The sequence below is a fragment of the Carassius auratus genome, chromosome 12, assembly GCF_003368295.1.
Source record: "Carassius auratus strain Wakin chromosome 12, ASM336829v1, whole genome shotgun sequence".
Taxonomy (NCBI): Eukaryota; Metazoa; Chordata; class Actinopteri; order Cypriniformes; family Cyprinidae; genus Carassius; species Carassius auratus.
This window is the reverse complement of record NC_039254.1, coordinates 1068332-1089131: the sequence shown is the minus strand read 5'-3', so window position 1 is coordinate 1089131 and position 20800 is coordinate 1068332. Positions and strand designations below refer to the sequence as shown.

At 32.5% G+C, this 20800-nt stretch overlaps 3 protein-coding genes across 6 annotated transcripts in view; 1 reads left to right on the top strand and 2 right to left on the bottom strand.

Annotated features, from left to right (window-relative positions):
• Positions 1 to 850: 850 nt before the first annotated feature.
• On the bottom strand, positions 851 to 8815 carry lrrc20 (leucine rich repeat containing 20). Of its 4 annotated transcripts, none has more exons than XM_026276078.1 (5): positions 8697 to 8815; positions 6371 to 6530; positions 5251 to 5400; positions 4905 to 5072; positions 851 to 1075 (listed from the first exon to the last, which is right to left on the bottom strand). In XM_026276078.1, exons 2-5 carry the CDS (start codon positions 6438 to 6440, stop codon positions 960 to 962), a joined length of 504 nt encoding a protein of 167 aa, XP_026131863.1. In that variant the 5' UTR covers positions 6441 to 6530; positions 8697 to 8815; the 3' UTR covers positions 851 to 959. The 4 variants fall into 4 exon arrangements, with proteins under 4 accessions (XP_026131863.1, XP_026131861.1, XP_026131864.1 ...); XM_026276076.1 differs by lacking the exon at positions 8697 to 8815 and adding an exon at positions 7549 to 7691 and having other exon boundaries at positions 6371 to 6461; XM_026276079.1 differs by lacking the exon at positions 8697 to 8815 and adding an exon at positions 7549 to 7688.
• Positions 8816 to 10119: 1304 nt separating this feature from the next.
• Positions 10120 to 15185, bottom strand: LOC113111395 (nodal homolog). Its single transcript, XM_026276056.1, has 3 exons — positions 14909 to 15185; positions 11833 to 12533; positions 10120 to 10531 (listed from the first exon to the last, which is right to left on the bottom strand). Exons 1-3 carry the CDS (start codon positions 15135 to 15137, stop codon positions 10379 to 10381), a joined length of 1083 nt encoding a protein of 360 aa, XP_026131841.1. The 5' UTR covers positions 15138 to 15185; the 3' UTR covers positions 10120 to 10378.
• Positions 15186 to 16249: 1064 nt separating this feature from the next.
• Positions 16250 to 20800, top strand: part of LOC113111383 (paladin-like) — a 37628-nt gene continuing 33077 nt past the window's right edge. Inside the window, exon 1 of the mRNA XM_026276024.1 lies at positions 16250 to 16403. The gene's annotated coding sequence lies outside the window, so the exon portion shown is untranslated. The remainder of the gene's footprint in view (positions 16404 to 20800) is intronic.

The following is a 20800-nucleotide window of genomic DNA, read 5'->3' as shown; positions in this document are numbered from 1 at the left end:
ATACTGAAATACTAATAAAAATATTTTGGAATTTGACTTTATAGATAAAACCAGGTGTAAAAAATGTTCCAGTGAAGAAAATAAATGAGGTCTAAAACAACACGAGGATGAATAAATAATGACAGAATTTGAGTGGTACCTCGATGCACCTGCTGTGGTCTTGAGCATATTCCATATTGTTCCAGTTAATATTAATGAAACTTTCATAAATAACAAAGACAAACATGGACATTGCCAGAGAAACAAACAATCTCTGAGTGTGAGGAGGCGTAATTACAGTAATTCTGACACACCGTCAAACACAGCATTAAATATTCATCGAAAACCTAATGCTGTTACGAAGGACACATTCACATGAGCTCTACAGCCTTCCGAACTTCTATTAGAATACAAGTGTAATTATAAAACAGAGAGTTCCGGTGCTTGATTCTGATTGGCTGAGCTGAGTTCAAAGCTGTTGTAAATAACTCTACAAAGTAACATTCACCTTTGTTTATGTTTGTGTGTTGCTCGGCAACCACTTTGTTGCATCCACAACTGTTTGTGAGGAACTACATTGTTTGGTGGAAGAATACTGTTTTTATGAATATCTTTACACTTTATTTGCTCTGTTTTATTCTGTGAAACCTTGCTACGTATATGGAATAACTGCTTTATAAAATCAATAAGCCTCATAAAGCCGTGGTTTACAGTGAATTTATAACAGCTAAAGGGGTTTAGTCGTGATGTGAACCTTTTAAATTCACTGTAAACCACAGCTCGAGGGGGATTATTGCTTTATTTACCATCACAGATGGAGTCTCACACACACCTTAGTGTTGATTTCGAAGTGACGCTCTTCAAAACATTGTTTGCAGGATTTAATAAATATCTTTATTGAAAACTTGAGAGGCACAGCATGCGGTTCAGTGCATGGAGATGAAACTGCAGCATCAGAGAGAGACAGACGTGTTCTTTACTCATGTCAGGAGCGTGAAGTGATGCGGGAGAGACTCGGTCTCCGGCGTCAGCGGGTTACTCCGAGCGTCCAGACTCTTCAGAGCAGGCATCAGAGACAGCTTCTCCATCGGCAGCTCTGAGAAACACCCGAGACACGAGACAGATTCAGAGACATATACTCCTCTTACAATCTCCTCCAACATCTACAGAGACTTCATTAAGAAAACACTTTACAAAAACATAGAGATCAGATTCATGAGTAACCAATAACAGTTTTTACCATTGTGCATTCCAATTAATCTCAGATGGGTTATTCTGACTTGGTGAAAAAACAGCTAACTAACACACGATAACATTATAAATTAATCTGGAGTTATCTGTTTTTGCTAATAAACTGTTCAATTACAGATCCTTTGAGTCATTTCTCATAAACTACAACATGCACTTCATACTTTTTAATTGGAATCCATTCATATTGATTAAAAAAAGCAGGCAAAATAATGTTTAGCACAACATGAAACATCAACAGAATTATAAATAATGTTTGTTTTTCTGAAGGGTGAAACTTTTAAACACTTTCAGGAAATCTTCAGCTCATCTTTCGCGTTGAAACTAACCTACATCAGAAGGAGGAAAATCTCTAAAATGAATCACCAACCAAACGCATTCGTTTGTTCCTATTGGTGTAGAAAAGGAGTGGGAGGAGTCTAATCAATGTTCATGGACACGCCCACAACACTTCAAAGCCAGAACATAAAGTTCAAGGTAGCTAAAAGCTATGATCATTTCAATTTTCTCTTGAAAATTACAGTTTTAAAAAGCTGAAGTGTGCCGTTTTTTAGACATTAGTCATTGATACTTTGTGACTCTTTTTTTAGAACACTGATCTGTTTGTTTGAGCGGCCTGACTCAACCAATCACGTGAGTTTGGGGGCGGGACTGTCTGTTTGACTGACCAATGGCTGTTCCGGAAGCCTGATGGAAAACGCAGCTGGTGACGCGCATCTCTTTGTGTGTTCAGCATGTGCTGTTTTTCTCTGTGCTGATGTTGATCTTATTATGAAGTATCGAGATGGACCGCACTTATGTGAGATTGTTATTTGGCGCTACGAGACACTTTCATCTTCTGCATCCGTCAGATAATCAAGAAGAAAACACATAGTCATGGAAACGCTGGTTTAGCATCTGGGTTTTATTTGTATGAAATCCCTTTTAGAAGTATCATGGACGTGTTTGTGAAGTGCATCACTTACTCGAAATAAGCAATTTGCATTTTAAAAGCACTGGGAGGAGGTCAGAAGTAAAAATTTAAGGCTTTATAATATTAGAAAATATTTTACTATCGAACATTTGCCGTTCTTTTTAACTTTAAATTCATCTGTAAATCCTGAAAAATAAAATGCATCACATTTTCCACAAAAATATTACTGTGTTCAACATTGATAATAATCAGAAATGTTTCTCGAGCAGTAAATCATCATATTTTCATGATTTCTGAAGATCATGTGACACTGAAGACTGGAGGAATGATGCTGAAAATACAGCGGTGCATCACAGAAATAAATTTAATTTGAACTTTTATTCACATAGAAAACAGCTGTATTAAATGATAAAAATATTTAACAATTTTGAAAGTATTTTGGATCAAAGAAATGCAGAAGAGACTTTTTTTCAAAAATATTACCAACCTCAAACTTTTAAACGGTACTATATGTCTTAATACACTGGATAAAATATTAAATTCATATTACTTAGTTTCCAATTATCACGATAACTTCTCTCTCTGGCTTTTATTGGATGTTCAGCGATGCTTGAATATTGCTGATCTCTGACCAGAAGCGGATTCAATCGTTGTTTTGTGGATTGATAGTGAGTTTGTGCGGCGTCTTTAATGAATTATTAATGCAAACATGCATTTCTGAATAGCTCCAGAAGCTCTAGGTGAGTCTGAATTGTGTTGACAGTAATGAAATGTGCCGATGCATTTAAGCGATCATGATTCACTGCGACAGACTCTCTTTGCCATCACACTTTCTGAACTTTGCATCTAATCTCTGAGAGTTTCGGTTCTGCCTTGACTTTCTGACAGCGAGCCTCTGAATGAGTCGAAGGCGCCGTCCGTCTGAAAAACAATGCAGACTTAGTTTGAGAAGAATCTTTTCAGTCTGTTTGAGGAGTTTGGTTGAAAGCCATTCGGTTCTTGTAGCTTGTGTTTGCATTGAGACATTATGGTGATGAAGCTCATTAATGTGATGCAAAAAATAATTATATATTAATTCAATTGTAATTATATATGATGATTCAGTTGTGTTACAGCCTTTAATTTATGCTGATTAAAAAAAAAAAAAAAAAAAGATTTTCATTATAGTATATCTAACATGGTTATTTTAGTATCACTGATATGCTATTTTTGCATGTTTTTTTGTCATTTTTATTAGTTTTTAAATATGTCTATATAATTTTCATTAATTTTTTATTTTATTTTTTATTTTAGTCAAGACAAACTAAATGAAAATGAGAAATGTTGCTTGGCAACTAGCTATATTTTTATATTTCAATAACGTTTATTTGATTTCAAATAACAAAAATAATTTCATGCTTTAAATAGTTTTAGTTGATTATTAACCCTGAAGTCTATCAAAGAAAGTAATTGTGAAAATTACTAATAGATTAATATATATATATATATATATATATATATATATATATATATATATATATATATATATATATATATATATATATATATATGTAGAGAGAGAGAGAGATAGAGAGAGATTTTATAAATAATTAAAAAAAAACATTTTTAAAACTAAACTATTATTATCATGTTATTACTGACTTAAACTTATATTATTATGTTGGGACTTAAACTAAAAATTAAAGTGAACATAAATAGTTTTTTAGTAACTGAAATAAAGCTGCAATAAAGTAAAAAAAAAAGAGGAAAATTTTAAATATTATATGAAGATGTTTAAATAGAAATTACAAATGTGGCCTTGGCAACTAACAGAAATAATAATAAATAAAACTATAAAAAATCATTTAAAATGAGGTACTAAAATTCTGAAATAATTAACTATATAGAAATATTCTTCTTTAAAAAAGAAGTACAAATACAAAAAGCCCTTTTCATAATTACTACAACCTAATACATTTAAATTTGTATTTAATAATAGTAATATTAGAATAATTATAAATGTGACAACTAACTGAAATAAAATTAAGATGAATTACTAAAATTATGAAATAATTAATTAAATAAATAAAAATATTCTTCCTAAAAAAGTACAAATATAAATACAAAAAGCCCTTAACGAAATTACAACTTAATAAGTAAATATTTTAAATGTTTAATTTTAAAATAGTTATATATATGCTAGAATAATAAAAAATGTGACAACTAACTGAAATAAAATTAATTTAAGATGAAATACTAAAATTATGAAATAATTTAATAGAAATATTATTATAAAAAAACTACAAATACAAAAGGCTCTCAACAAAATTTCAACTTAATAAATAAAAAAAGTAATCTAAAATTATGAATGAATGAATTAAATAAATAGAAATATTATTTTCTCTTTTTCTTTTAAGTACAAATATAAAAAGCCCTAAACAAAATTACAACTTAAAAAATAATAATCAAATTTGTTTAATTTAAAAACATTTTATATTTAAAGTAATAAATACTACAATAATTAGAAATGTGACAACAAACGAATTTAAGATGAAATGAAATACTAAAACTATGAAATAATTAATTAAAATGATATAAAAATGACCAAAAGCCGAAATGAATAATACTAAGATAATACTACAGCAGATATTGTGTCATTCCGAGTGGTGCAGGCTTGGGATCCTGCAAACACAATCCTGGATCGTTACAGAAACAGTGTGACTCTATATGTGACGCTGAGCTCTTGCATCACGATGCACATCTGGTTAATTGATCGGTGTGTCACCTGTGATGTGGTTCTGCTCCACGCTGATGTGCTGGAGGCTGCTCACATCCGTCAGCCGCTCGGGGAAAACCCTCAGTGTGTTTCTGGAGAGATCCACGCTGATCAAGTGCTGCATGTTTCCGATCGCCTCCGGCAGCGTTGTGAGGACGTTCCCCTGCAGATCCAGCTCTACAGCGAGACCAGAACACACTCCACATCAATCCGACTCTATCTGTGTGTCTGTGCAATCCTAGAGTCTCCCTAACTACTAACTACTTCAATATTGGATTTGATTCGTATTTTGACTTCGACATGTATGTACACTGTCAGATTTGTCTCTTACGTTCACCAAGGCTTCATCTCTCACCTCTTAACTGAGTAAAGGTGAGGAAGAACTTGTTGCTCAGGGCTTTGATCTGGTTGTTGGCCAGAGAGATCTTCTGGATGTTGTCTGTGCAGCTGCGGATCATTTTGAAGACGCCGTCGGGGAAACTAACGAGGCCACAGTCGGACAGATCTGAGGCAGAACAGAGTAGATTCAGATTGACTCAGAGGTGAAATCAGTCCGTTAATATGAGTGCTGTAATTAAGAGAGCCGTCGCCTCTGTATATCCACAAGCTCCCATTGTGCAATCACTCAGTAAATCACAGCAAACACTATCAGACTGATGGACAAGTCATTCAGAGGCTCTTGATGTGTGTGTGTTGATAATCAAAGTGTTGGCTTCACAATGCCGCTGATTGCAAAACAGGTTTACTCTTGCCATTATATGACTAATATGATGATTTAAGGAAAATGAGGCTTGATGAACTGGGAAATGGTCAAAATCAAGTGAATATGTGATTTCGAGGAGCTTCACAGCACAACAGCACCATCTACTGAGCACAGGCTGAACTACACAGGCCAGCAATAATAAATAATTACTTTTTTTTTTTTGTGCAATTAAACAGCCCTGCATCTTGGAAAAAAGAGCCAATATTATTATTATCCAATTTGGTGATGCTGAAAAAAAAAAAAAAAACTTTCCATAAATAAATAAATAAATAATATATATATATATATATATATATATATATATATATATATTAAAATAACAGAAAAATTTAGAAAAATTTATTCAAAAACAGATGTAACTTCAAAGAACTTAGCATAAACGTAATTTTATAATTATAAGCTTTTATCCCACATAATCTGCATTCTCACACTGTTTGGATGCAGTAAACACTCACAGATGTTTGCCGCACATTTGCATCTTTTTCCTGTCACTGGTGTTAAATCTAACCTTGCATTAGCATAACGTATAAAATAAATGTCATGCACGTAAAAATGGGCTGTGAAGTGACCAAACCGTTGAAGTGTGGCTCAGATTCAGACAAGAATCTCATGTTTGTGATGCTTTTCTGCATCTCAAGAGAGAACACAAGACGTCTTCACCTTAGAGATGGAGGTAAAAAGCCAAAATGCAATGAAAAGCAGATGTCCGCACCCAGCGAGTCTCTCTGCTCCTCCACGGTGGCATTGATCCTCCGAGCCACGTTGGCCACGGCCTGCGCCATCCTGTTGGGTTCACGTTCGATCTGAGGAGTGATGATGGGTTCAGTGGTGTCTCTTATTCATGCACAGGAAGTCACAGCTGCAGCCACTTCCTGCCAGAGCACACACACATGCAGTGACATCATCAGCCTCATCGATATCTGCTCATCAACACCATTATTAGTTTATGTCTGCATGTACAATATGTCTACCTATATCATTTTATTTTTATTAAATAAATTAATAATAAAAAATGTATTGTGTGTATATATATATATATATATATATATATATATATATATATATATATATATATATATATATATATATATATATAAATTAAATTCGTTTCTTTATAAATTATACTTTTTTCATTTAAATATTTATTATTTTATTATATTTTAAATAAATATATAATATATGATTTACTACGAAATAATTATTTACGACTAACGTTATAATAAATTATATTTATTAAAGCTTATTATTTAGATATATCAAATACAATATTGTCTATTATTGTGTTAGTACTAAATAATTATTGTTTTGTTTTAAATAATGAGAATTTCCTAAATAAAATGAGGCCTAAAAATATTAATTACGAAGTAAATAAATTAAAAGGTATTACAGGAACATATCAGTAATTTTAATTCAAATATTTTACGCAAAATCACAGCTGCTAATTTTTTTTACATACTTCAGTCCCAAAAACCCAGTTTAACCTTTCATTTCGAATCTACCTTCATCTCATCGTGATATTGCTTTAGTATTATATTTAAATTTCTTTGTTTAATTATGAGAATAAGCGACGCATTCTTCATCTGACAGACAGTGAAGCTTCAAACAGCTGAACAGACAAATATAGAAACCCATACAGTTATTAATAGCACAAGTATTATGTTTACATCTGAACGAACATTGATATATTACGTAAAGTTAGGTGAATATCCCTCAGAGGAGAGGACTGCAGTATATCGATCAGTTTATGATATGAATGATGACGTCATGCCATTCATTCAGCCGAACTGAAAGCGTTAAAGTATAAACACGAGCACATTAGAAGCTGTACAATGAAGCAGGCCGTTGGTTAAGAGCTGTACTCTCACATTCAGACATGCGAAGCGACCTCACCGTCTCCATCCACCGGACTGATGACTTTATGAGTGTTATTAATGTGTGTGTGTTTATGTTCTGTCTGGCGAGACCATACAGTCTATGGGCGAGACCGAGCACGCCGCTGCCGGATTCCGCGCTCGACTGTCGTAAACACACTCATGCAGAAATGTTTGACGGCAGCAGGAACTGGTTAGATTCACAGATATAGATTTTATTTTCTGTATTAATTTTGTTTTGGTAATTGATGTAGCGTTGTAAAGAAAAATTTTAATAAGAGGGGGAAAAAATATTTTTTTTAATTATTTTTTTCGGGTTTTAGGCTACATCCACGACACAAATGCCGTCGCATTAATAATATTTAACGTCTTTAAAAAATGCAAAGTTTGTATTAAAAAATAACTGAAAATTATATTTATTTATATATTTAACATTGCATCTCATATCTTTTACGTTATTTAAGCTGGGGAAAACTCAAAACATTTAATGAAACGCGTATAATATCTAAATTGAATAATATTTAATAAAGTTTTTTTAAACCTGTTTTTTTTTTTTTTTTTACACATTTTTGTAAATAAACTCGACTTAAAACACAACAGTTTCAGTATTTTAAAGGAAAACCATTTCTACATGAACAAAATCCTAATCATTTTAGATTTGGATATATATGTTGTATTTTTACTGTTTTATATATATATATATATATATATATATATATATATATATATATATATATATATATATATATATATATATATATATATACATGTATATATATATATATATATATACATATATATATATATATATATATATATATATATATATATATTTATATATATATATATATATATATACGTATATATATATATATATATATATATATATATATATATATATATATATATATATATATATATATATATATATATATATATATATATATATATACACAGAATAAATAAATAATAAAGTAAGTTAAAGTGAATGCATAGTAATTTAATATGGGATATATACACCAATAATCTCTTTTTAAAGCAGTTGAAAAGTAGTTAAGAGTTTTAACATTAATATAATAATTTTCAGTTGAAATAGAAATGGCATAGATTTAAAAAATATTAGTATGTAGATATATGTAGACTTTTTTTAGAAGGTTAAACAGATACCTGTGTCCCGTGTCTGCTGTGTGCCGCAGTGGTTTTCCTCTCTAACGCTGGGATTCTGGAGCGTTCCTGCTGGATCACCACTGGAAGAGAGCTTTACTGGGACACAATGGAAGGTGATTGTGTTTGACGACCCCTGCTGACCCCTGCTGACCTCATAGACTCTATAGACCGGACGGGAATTCTAGAAATCATGATGAGTTTGTCGAATGGTTCTCTCTCGATGTTCAATTATCTTCAGAAATGCTGTTCCTATTCCCATCCAACTTTTTATCACTAAAAATAAAACCGATGCCATTCTTTATACTTATTTACAATTGTGTTTAAAGTGTTATATAGTTATGAAAAACAGTAAAGAAGTTTCACCCAAATTTAATTTGTCTTTTAATGAATGAAATTTAAACACATTTTATTTTTTGGTAAATAAAGGGGATTTGCTTTTAAAATTAAAACATGGAAGCAATATTGTGTGATTTATTTATTTAAAAAATACAGTTTTATAAAAATAAAAAAAAAATTAACAATAGTAGCAGTATCACATACATTCTACTAAATAATAGCAATATTTCTAGCACAATGCCTTTATGTAAAAATGAACTTTTATTTTATATGTTATCTATATTCTATTGCGAATAAAATATACGTTTATGAGATTTGTAAATTGTTCCTTTCCTTTTTTACTCATAATTTGTACAGTGTCACAACTTTTTTGGAATCGGGTTTGTACTCTCAATGCCATTTTCTCTCTAATAATAATTTTTTACTAAATTTGGGGTTTAGAATGAGACAAAAATATAGGATAGATACTGTAGCAAATGTACGATCTCAGTATAATACAATCACACACTTTTCATAAATGAATCAATAAAAAAAATTCTAAAATACTTTTTCTTTTTAGAAACAGAGATAGAGATTATTTATCATTAATATCATTATTTATATGAATGCATTTCTTTTTCCTTGGGATCTGTCCATTTAAAAATAATAATAATAATAATCAAAAATTACAAAAATGTCAAATATTTTCTTTGAACAAATGCATTCTATATATTTTTTTTTTGTGCAAATGGTGATAATTTATTATAAGCCAGTGCTTAAATAAATAAATAAAGCTGCTTATACAGTATGTAGATCCTGTTTTTATTTTTGTATCTCTCTCTTTATTTGTTTATAAATTACTGTAATTTTTTTAAAGGATGGAACCACAATTTAATAGTATATACCAAATAAATATATTTATTTAAATCTGTGGCAATTTAGTGATAGATAGATAGATAGATAGATAGATAGATAGATAGATAGATAGATAGATAGATGTTTATAAATGACTCAATGAAGAGCTGTTTAAAAACTTTCAGGCAAATACTTTTATTTCTATTAGCAAAAATAATATTGTCTAATGTCCATTCTTTATACAAAGATTCATATATTATATTCCCATAAATATCAAGGCTTTATTTATGTATTATTTACAATAAATATTTACATAGTTTCTCTACCACATGGTGTGATTGTAAATACAGTGCTTGAGATCTTTTTAATCCGTCGTAAACAGTTTCTAGGAGTGATCGTAATATTCCTGATTTTCCAGAAGACGAATGAAGAGCATCTTCTGTTCTTATGTTCATCATCTGTTCCCGGGACGCTGGGAAACTCTTGCTGGATCTGGAGCTGGGGTGGAGGTGTCACAGACAGCCGCACTCCTCCACCTGCATGTCCTCGTGGTGTCGGAGGAGCAGCTCTCCGTTCTCGTAGTAAAGCATGCTGAGCGGACTCGTCCTGGTCGGAGCGCAGCAGGCCGCAGGAACTCTGCTGGGATCATAGTACTTCAGCAAACTCTGCAGCACAGACACAGACACAGACACAGCATTACCTCACTGTTACTCACACACTCTTACAGGGGTTTATATGATTGTTTTCAAATGTGCTATAGAAATAAACGTTTTAGAAGTTCTGTTTTAGTTTATTTTTATTTTTTATTCATCTCTTTATTTTTTTATTTATGTTTTTTTGTTATTTTAGATACTTCAAGTTCAACTTCATATTCTATTTAATTATCTAAATATTTTAATTTAATTTTTTTATTTTATTTTAACTGAATTTCTATGTAATTTTATTTCAGTTGTTTAGTGCATCTAAATGAAAATGTTTTCTTGGCAGCTTTCTGAAATAAAGTGAGTACAATTTTTTATATTCTATAACAAATATATATTTCTATTATTGTTTTTTAAGTAACATTTTTATGTACAGTAGCTTTATTTCAGTTTAAGATTGAGTTATTTTAGTATTTCAAGTTAAACAAAATTTATGTAAAAATAAATTAATATGTCTGTAATTTTTATTTATTTATAGTTTTTAGTTATTTTAGTTAACTCAAGTTCAACTTAATGAAAATATATTTTTTTCATTTTCTAAATATTAACATTTTATTTAAATTGTATATATTTTCTATGTAATTTTATTTAAGTTGTTTTAATACTTCTAAATGATAATGTTTCCTTGGCAGCTATCTGAAATAAAGTGAGTTAAATTATTTCGATTTTATTTATTTTTTTATATTTATAAAAAAACGTATTTTTATGTAGCTTTATTTCAGTTTAAGAGTTATTTTAGTATTTCAAGTTAAACAAAGTCTAAGTTAAGTTAGCTGAAATAAAATAAGTTTGTGTTTTTTAAATATTTTATTTCACTTAACATTTTAAGTAACAATTTTTAAGTTTAGTTTAATTTTTCAGTTTTAACTGAATTTTATTTCAGATTAAGTTATTTTAATATTTCAAACTAAACTAAATGATAATGAGAAATGATAGCTTAAATAACTTTTAAAAATTTAAGTTTGTTTTAAATTAGTTTTATTTCAATTAATAAAATTGTTTAGTTTTGTTTTTAAGGTGTAAATGTTTTAATATAAATTTTAAGTTTATATATTAACATTTTATTTGTATTAATAATTTAATATAGCATTTTTAGTTTTTACTTTTTTATTTAGTTTTTTAAAATGCATTTGCAATAAATCTTAAGCTATTTTTAGTAAATAATAACAACCCCAAGAATGCAGTCTGTAATGCAAAAAATGCTGCATTCATTATTTAAGATTAAAAACAATTGCAAAGCTAGATAAATATAACGAGCGCCTGACCTGCATGTAAGCGTGGTTGGTGGGATGAAGGTCTTCGCTCAGAGGGTTCGGGCAGCTCCCCTCGCAGCGGTACGCGTTGTACTTCTTTGGGAAGACGATCCAGGAGCTCCATCCGATCTGACTGAAGTCCACCTGCATGTCGACTCTCCTGCACATGGAGCTCTTCTCCGCCGGGGCCCGGAGTGGCTCTGGGTTCCTCATCGGCTGACCCCTGCGGCCTCGCTTGCTCCTGTGAGGCTTGACTCTGCGCACCTCCTTTCCTTCGCTGTTAAACAAGAACTTGGACGTCTCGGCTGTGTGCAGGAGACTGGCTCGGTCCTGCTCGCTCTGTCCAGAGACGGTGTGTGAGAAGACCAGCAGCATGGCTCTGTGTCGGATCCCGTCCACAGCTTTCCTCGCGGAGTGAAGAGCGTGAAGAGCGTGTCTCGCTGCTCTCCTCTCAGAGAGTTTGGGGCCGGTCCAGTTTAGGAGCAGGTCTGTGGCGTTGTAGACCCTCCAGTGATGGGAGACGCTCATCAGAGAGGAATCGGACAGCTGACCCAGGGACTCGTCCTGATGGTGTCGGATCTCCACCGTGATGTTCGATCGCTGCGTTTCTTTGGGAATACGAATCCTCAGCTCCGCCGCATGGATCTGACGCTCGGAGAGAACCGAGGAAAGGTCGAAGTGTGTGACGTAGTGTGTGTCCTGATTGGTCAAACCTGAAAGAGGCAAAGGAAACACATGAGGAGATGTCACATTTATGTCATACATGATTATAAGTCAGTGATATTATTATTATTGTCAATATCTTTACTGACTAAAAATAATTGTAATACATTTTGAATGGTAATGGTTTTGGAAAGTAACTCTTCATATATATATATATATATATATATATATATATACAGTATGAATAAAGTTAATTTGCAAAAACATATAAATTTTCGAAAATCATTGTGCTTTCCAGTTAATCTTAATCAGACTGCAGACAGGTTATTTTGATTAGGTTAAAAATAACAAAAAATACAGCTAACTAACACAATATGACACATAAAAAATAATAAAATATAATATAAAACAATATAAACAATATACATTTTTTAAAAATTAGTCTTACTTAATTTGCAATGTTGCTTATTTCATACCATTATTTTTAAGGCTCCATATATTACAAATTAATAATAATAATAATAATTTTTTTTTATTAAATATGTTTTCAATTTTGGTTGAAACTTTGCATATTATACAGCGATGGTAAATTATATCATCCATCAACCAGTGTCAAAAAATGGAAATCATAGAGAAAAAAAAAAAGAAATGGAATAACAATATATTTTGCAATTTTGCATATGCCTCATTTGATAACATATATGGCAAATGATTAAATGTAAATGTAAAAGAATAAATACATTTAAAGGAAATGTTGCATACTGTATCATGCATCAGCCACTGATCATTTTCTTTTTTAAATCGAAATATATATAATTAATTTGTTTTGCAATATTTCATATACCTCTGATATCATTATTAAAAGATGCGATTATAACAAATTAGATTCATATGACTAAATGAATTATTAAATATTTACATGAAAAGAAAAACTTTTTGGTGAGATGCACTCATTTAAAGTGGTAACCCATCACTATGGCTCTTGGCTCTTTTGATATGTATCTTTCTCCAGGGATGAAGGGATGAAGGACTGACTGTCATGTACACAAACCCAGCAGTAATGAGGTGATTTGTGCAGCTGAACACACACTCTTTGATCCTCGTGGATGAGGCTCTTGTCCACTGGAGTGTATTGGCTGTACATTTACATTCAAATTGCTAATTGCTTTGGTTTATCTAATAAGCGGCTGCCCTGACTGTGCTTAAGAGCTCTGCCATTCAACATCAGCCTGTAGTTCAACTCAATCACGACTAAATAATCATTAGATTAGTCTTTCTTTAATATTTAAAACATTTCGGGAAGCACTGCACTTTCACAAATGGCCTTGGTGTGCTAAAAATAACAATAATAATTCAAATAATAATTATTAAATATATTTATTACACTTATTGTTGCAGTCAGATTATTAAGTTTATTCAAAATAATTTTATTTTGTTGTAAATGATTATTAGACTGCAACAATAATACTAAAAATAAAATATAGCAAGTCATTATAATTCAACATATTTATTATTTTATTGCATTCTAAATAATCATTGCAGCATAAAAAATATAATAAATAATAAATAAAAAATATTCCTTATATCCTTTTTTGTTGCAGTCTAATTATTTATTTATTTATTCAGATTTATTGTAAATAATCCCTAGACTGCAACAATAGTAATAATATAAATAATACATATTTTAAATAATAATCATGATTTTAAAAAATCTAATATTTTTATGTAGCAGTCTAATAATCTAAATTGTTGCAAATAATAACTGCATCATTATTATTATTTTCAACAAAGTATGTTAGACTGCAATTCGAATAGAAATAATAATAATTCACTGGCAAACCTGTTATTTTAAAATTAATTAGGACAAAGCTAATAATTTGATCTATGGTCAATCTCTTGAATAAATCTTTATGCAAATAGTTTAAATTTAGTAGCTTATATCAGATATTAAGAACCACCCTCAATTAGTCGAAGGTGTAACTCACATCAATTAAACTAGTCTCATTTCTTGAATTAGAGATCATCAGTCTGATGAAGAGTCGTGTAGTATCGGTCAGATATTAGATGTATTTTAACGGAGGGGCAAGGCAGCGCGAGCCTAATCCCCTCAGAACGAGCACCGGATCGAAACCCATCGTTTAACACCCTCGAGACCCCCGTTAAACGCCGCGTGCCCGCGCTCCTAATCTAATCAGGGACGTGTGAAAAACCGCCGAGGGGCTGATGTTGATTTGGGTTTGTGTGAGGATGTCTGGAGAGGCTCTAATCCACATCAGCTTTAGTCCTGGACAATGTGGATTGAAGGAGTCTGGCGCTGAGATCTGACAGCAGGAGCCAAAAACAGCTTCGGGGATTTCACCAGGCGCGCAAACGTTCATGCGAGTAAAAAGCATGCAGCTAGAAACGAAAGAAAAGCAAATCTTACTCTTGGAGAGGATGCTCTTGATGGTGTCCGCTTGCTCGTGCTCTGTATTCTCCACGGGACGCGTTTGGTTGAGCTTGAAGTGTCGGTAGAGCTGCATCATGTACGTCGGTAAGTGATGCCGGTGGCTTCTGGGTGACGTACTCCTCGTGGCGTGATTATCATATTTTCCGAATACTCCAAGAAGCAGAAGCTGGTAGCAGAGCAGGCGCAGAGCTCCGTGCGCGTTCATGATGCACTGAGGTCAGAATGACAGGTCGAGGGTCCAGGAGAGCTTATATACCCCCTCCCTCTGCCCCTCTGCATATTTAACAAGTAGCAGAGGACATTAAAGGAAATTGACATGCCTTGACAGCTCATCATCTATTCGTGTGGAAATGAGGCGCATATTTTACAATGAACATTTAAAGCACCTTGCGCCGCGTGACGTCACCGGAGTCGCTCTAGTCCTTTGAAGACTGTGATAACACGTCTGCAGCGTCAGATATACGTGCCTTTACTAGACCTGCATTAAACATAACATTTATATATCGACAAATATTATTTGCTCAACCTGTTGGGAGGTGGAAGATGTGTCTGGGTTCAGTGCTGGCTCACGTTAATGAACAGTACATGTTTTAATGAATTTTAAGTCATAATATATTATTGTCTGATGTGTGTGTGTGTGTGTGATTTTTTTTTTATTTAGCAAGTTTGCATATGCTTAATTTTGAGGTTTAAGAAAAATATTGTTTTGTAAGTTCTTTTTATAACATTTGTAATGGGTATAAGATGAGTAACATTTTAATGAATTTTAAGTAATAGTTTGAAGTATTTATTGAACTATATAGGCTGATTGTAATACAATATTATTTTGTATTGAGTTAAATAATGTAGGCTATATGTTTTAGACTATATACATTTTTAATTATTTGCTATTTTTAATATGGTTCTTGATAGACTTCATTTAAGTAGAATACTGTAGAAAGTTGCACACACACACACAAATAAAGTCGAAAATATATGTACTTGCAACTTTATGTGTGTGTGAGTATGTGAAACTTTCTACAATAATATATGTATTTGTACCTTTTTTGTTGCAATTTTGATATATTGATATGTGTGTGTGTGTGTGTGAGGCAGAGTGTATTAGGCAACTATGAAAAACAGAGTTGGACTTTTTATATTACAAAATATAAGCATTTATCCTTCACTGAAATTTTTTTTTACTTTTTAATGGAAATTAATGATTAGAATCACTAGATAGGATAAAATACACTCTGCACCACACAATTTCTATATGTCTGGTTGAACTGTTGATCTTTTCAGCGCCTGGCACCAGACACACACACACACACACACACACACACACACACACAGAGAGAGAGCACACGCATGCTCAAAGAGCTAGTCTTCCAAACCACGAGTGCCTGCCTTCTCTCTCTCTCTCTCTCGATTCTCAGAGATTTGCTGGAGTGTGTTTGCTCTGTTGTGAAGGCGGAGGGTTTCACGGGAGATGGTGAGTGATTCAGTTTCTGCACTGCTTATGTGATCGAGCTTCTCCTCACATGCATGCATGGATGTAGACTGCATGTCGGGTGAAGCTGCATTGCTGCAGTTGAGAAAAGAGAGAAGCATAAAAAGCAGTGTGTGCTAGAAACCGAGCTGATATAATCTGAGCGTCAGTGTGTCGGTATGTTACTGATTCTGCGATAGATTACACGACTCTGATTCACTCTGGTCAGATTATAACACACTATATCGAGTGCGAGGTGTGTAAATCAGTTTAGAGCGCACACATGTTTCATGCAGAGGAGATACGTTACAAGAAATGCTCGGGAAATGTTTCAAATGGGTCTGAAGCAGTGAGTCGATTCGCTCGAATGAATCTTTTGGTGTTTTACGAATCAAAATGTAGTAAACGGTTCCAGTTCTGTAAGTTTACACTTCCAAACAACTGATCTAGTATAACTGATCAGGGTTTCAAAAACCACTATTTGAACTCGACCGAGTCATTTCAAAGAACCGATTCAAAAGAACGATTCGTTTTCGAATTAGACCTCGCAACAATCAAAAGAGAATCATTTGCGAATGTGTCGCTCTGAGTTACTTTGTTGTAGTTTAGTAAACGAGAACTCGATTAAACTAACGATTACGTAGACATTCACGGCCATCATTGTGATATTGGAGGAACTTGTGAAGTTTTTCACACCCTGAGCTGAGCTTCTGGATCTTAAACAGGTAGCCTACATCTCTCATGTAAACTAATCACATAAATAGAATAAATCTCACTACAAACGTCATATTTCACTCCAACAATAAAACACGAAACGTTTCCTTAATTGTCAGGAGATGCATTGAAAAAATGCCAAATATTTTTAAAAAGTTTTGGGAAGTTCTTGACAAACTTGGTGAGCTTCATCCTAACATCTCCGATTAGAAACTCCTCATTAAATACGATGTAATCTATCCTGCTTCTCATTATTGAATATGGATGAAACCTACATGCCAGAATCTGATCAATCCACATGAAAGCGATTTGATATTAGTGGATTGAGATGCTAATGTTCACGCTTCTGAAGATGAATGGTGATGAAGTTCGTTTCGGTTCTCCATCAGAACTGTGAATAATCCGTCTGTTTGACCCTGTCAGTGCGAGATTAGAGCAGTTTGCGTTAGGGATTGAGATAAAGTCCGATAAAGGGGTCATTTGTAGAGATCGTTATAGAAATGAGGCCAATTAAAAACAGTGTCAACTCATTTTGCCTCTGGTTGGAAAGAGTCTTGCAAGAAACTTTGACATAGCTATCAATATAGTGCATTTAAAGTGAAAGATGGTGTTTGATCTGCTTTTGAAGTTCACAAGACTGTCACTTTAAGAAATGTGAAGGTTTGAGGCTGGGGCATGTTGTCACAAGATGATGTTTAGTGTTAAACTGTCTTAATATGTATATTTTTGGGTTGTGAATCCTGTCCTCTAAATTAAACAAGATTCCTCCATACGAGTCGACAAACTATAAACCTCACAATGGGATGCCATTTCTATTTTAGCCGCTTTTTGTTTTATTTTATGTTTAATAATTGTCTTGCTGTTTTAAGTTTAGCTGAATAAGCCATTAAACAGTTTAAAAACATAAGATTTTACATTTTTAATTCTTTAGTCAATGTCAATAAACATCAAGTTCCTATTGTGACAACTTACCCAATATATTGTAATGTGACAACATGCCCCGCTGGTTCACAGTGTGGTGTTTTAAATATGTTTTTGTAATTGAGATTTTAAGTGTGTGTCTATACAGAAACAGAAATATTAATTGTAAATAGCTGGGAATTATGCAAAATTATTTCCCCCCCTTGAAATGACATCTGATTATGGCAGTATGGACATGGATTGTAAAACAGTTATTTTATAATTCATGGATTATTCAAAACAAAAATCACTTCATGAATAAATGAGATTCGGGATTATTTTTGGATGGGTTGGTCATCATTTGAGATGAATCCTGCACAGATACAGCCGCTGTGATTGAATGCAGTGAATGTGCTGTGTGTTTGGGTTGTGGTGTATTTAGTTTTAAGCTGATTTTGTGTTTGTGGTTTGTTCACTGAATGCCTGATGTGCACAGATGATTTCAGCCACTAGATGTCACATGGTCCAGCTTTTATCTGTTTGTCAGTCCAGTGATCGTACGGCTGTGTCATTTAGTGAAGACAGCATAGATGTGTTCTTCCCACTGTGTGTCTGGCTGAATGCCCTGTTTAAAACCATGATTTCATGTCTACCAGGATAGAAATCAGCATTTGTATTTTTAGTTTATATCATATGAAGTCTATATTATATCCCTACACTGCATGAAAACGATTAAATCTGATCAGATTCTAGCACACTATAACAAGTGTGTGATATGTAGAGGATAAGTTACAAGAAACGCATGAAAATGTTTAAACTCTGCATCTGATTCAGTGAGTCGATTCGTTTGAACGAATCTTTTTGTATTCTGCATACCCTTCTTTTGCAGTGAATATAATGTCTAAATGAGTGAGGTTGATCATTGAGGGCAAATCCTGACAGGAAAGTGTTCTTCCCGTGGACACACTCAGGTGTGAAGCGGTCAGTCCGCTCGGAAACGGATGTTTAAACACAAAAGTGCATTGATGAGAGAGTCAGCAGGAAACGGTTTGGTTTCTCACAGCCCTGGGAGGAAGTTTCACAGGAAGCTGAAATGTTGTTCACTGCTTCAGAGCATCATCACGTCACTCGATCTTCTGCTGCTTCCTCGTCTGCTTTGCCTCCTTTCTCTCATTAAATCCAGAAGCTTCAAACTGATTTCTCTTCATGTTAAACTGTAGAGTACCACAAGGGCAAAATCTCACAGAGCCTCAGGAAAAAAGAGAGAGATGCATGATTTCTGGCTTTGGTCTCGCATTCATCTCTTCAAGTTCATCACACTGTTAGACTGACGGAGGAAGACACAGGTGTGGATGGGTTTGTTCTCACATCAACATCAGCTCACATCCAACTATACATGTGTCTGTAGAAACAGACAACAATACACTGTATGAGTCACAGTTATACATCTCTGTTATGACAAAAATCATTAGGATATTAAGTAAAGATCATGAAGATATTTAGTAAATATATAAAAACCTAATGTATGATTAGTAATATGCATTGCTAAGAACTTCATCTGAACAACTTTAAAGATGATTTTCTCAATATTTCGATTTTTTTGCTCCCTCAGATTCCAGATTTTCTAATAGTTGTATCTCAGACAGATATTGTCCTCCGAACAAACCACACATCACTGGAGAGATCATTTATTCAGCTTCAGATGATGCAGAAATCTCAATAAAAAACAAATATATCCTTATGACTGGTTTTGTGCTCCAGGGTCACATATAGGCCTACAAAATGTATAAATATGTGAAAAAAAGATAAAAATATTTTTTATATACATTAAATATAATGTGTGTATAGTTTTTGAATTAAAAATATTTTTTATAATATGTATTAATTTTATTAATATAATTTTAAATATATATGATATATTTTTAAATAGGTATTTACAATTTTGTATTTTAAATTATATTTGTATTTATATATTTTGAATATATTTTATATGTAAAATATGTATTTATTTTATATATATATATATATATATATATATATATATATATATATATATATATATATATATATATATATATATATATATACAAATAAATATGTTTAGTATATGATTTCTAAATAATAAATATTCCATATATTTATACATTTATGTATCTATAACATTTAGATTTCAAAGTACAAAAGTCTTATGTGAAAGTCACAATTACGTTTAACAAATGACTTAATAAGACCCACACTAGCCTCAGCTCAGACTGATGTGTGTGGATGTGTGTGTTCTGTGTTCATGTGTGTTTGAGATGGAGATGGTCCTGCGCTGTGTGTCTCTCTCAGAGAGTTTGTGCTGTTTTCTCTCCATCAGAAGTGTTTTCTGAAGAGTGTCCTTGAGAAGCCTGTGATTCAGAGGAACTGGACACAGTCCGATCGCTTTCACAAGATCTGCTTAACTCTCATGATAATGATTGGATGAAATGCTTCTGAAAGAACTACACTCTTCTGCATAGCTGAAAATGTAAATAAATTAGCTGAAATATTGAATAAATTCACTAATTTCCAAGCACCAATTCCATATGGAGCAAGATAAATGTCAGTTTACTCCGCTGTAGTTTAGAGACAACATTCACAACAAAATCTGGAAATTACAAAAATCCACGGTTGACGAAAAAAATGCTTCCTGAAATAAAGAAAAGCGTTATTTTATGGGGAAGGCTATAATATATTAAATAGAAATATGAAATATCTATATATCTATCTATAATAATATACTTGCTAACATTTAGAATTCTTTC

Coding starts and splice junctions, on each gene's coding strand:
- LOC113111395 (XM_026276056.1), bottom strand. CDS start 15,137: ATGAACGCGCACGGAGCTCTGCGCCTGCTCTGCTACCAGCTTCTGCTT. Junction 12,534..14,908: donor CAAGAGCATCCTCTCCAAGA/GTAAGATTTGCT, acceptor TGCCTCTTTCAG/GTTTGACCAATCAGGACACA. Junction 10,532..11,832: donor CCAACCACGCTTACATGCAG/GTCAGGCGCTCG, acceptor TCTGTGCTGCAG/AGTTTGCTGAAGTACTATGA.
- lrrc20 (XM_026276076.1), bottom strand. Junction 5,401..6,370: donor GGAGCAGAGAGACTCGCTGG/GTGCGGACATCT, acceptor GTTCTGCCTCAG/ATCTGTCCGACTGTGGCCTC. Junction 5,073..5,250: donor CACCTTTACTCAGTTAAGAG/GTGAGAGATGAA, acceptor GTCTCGCTGTAG/AGCTGGATCTGCAGGGGAAC.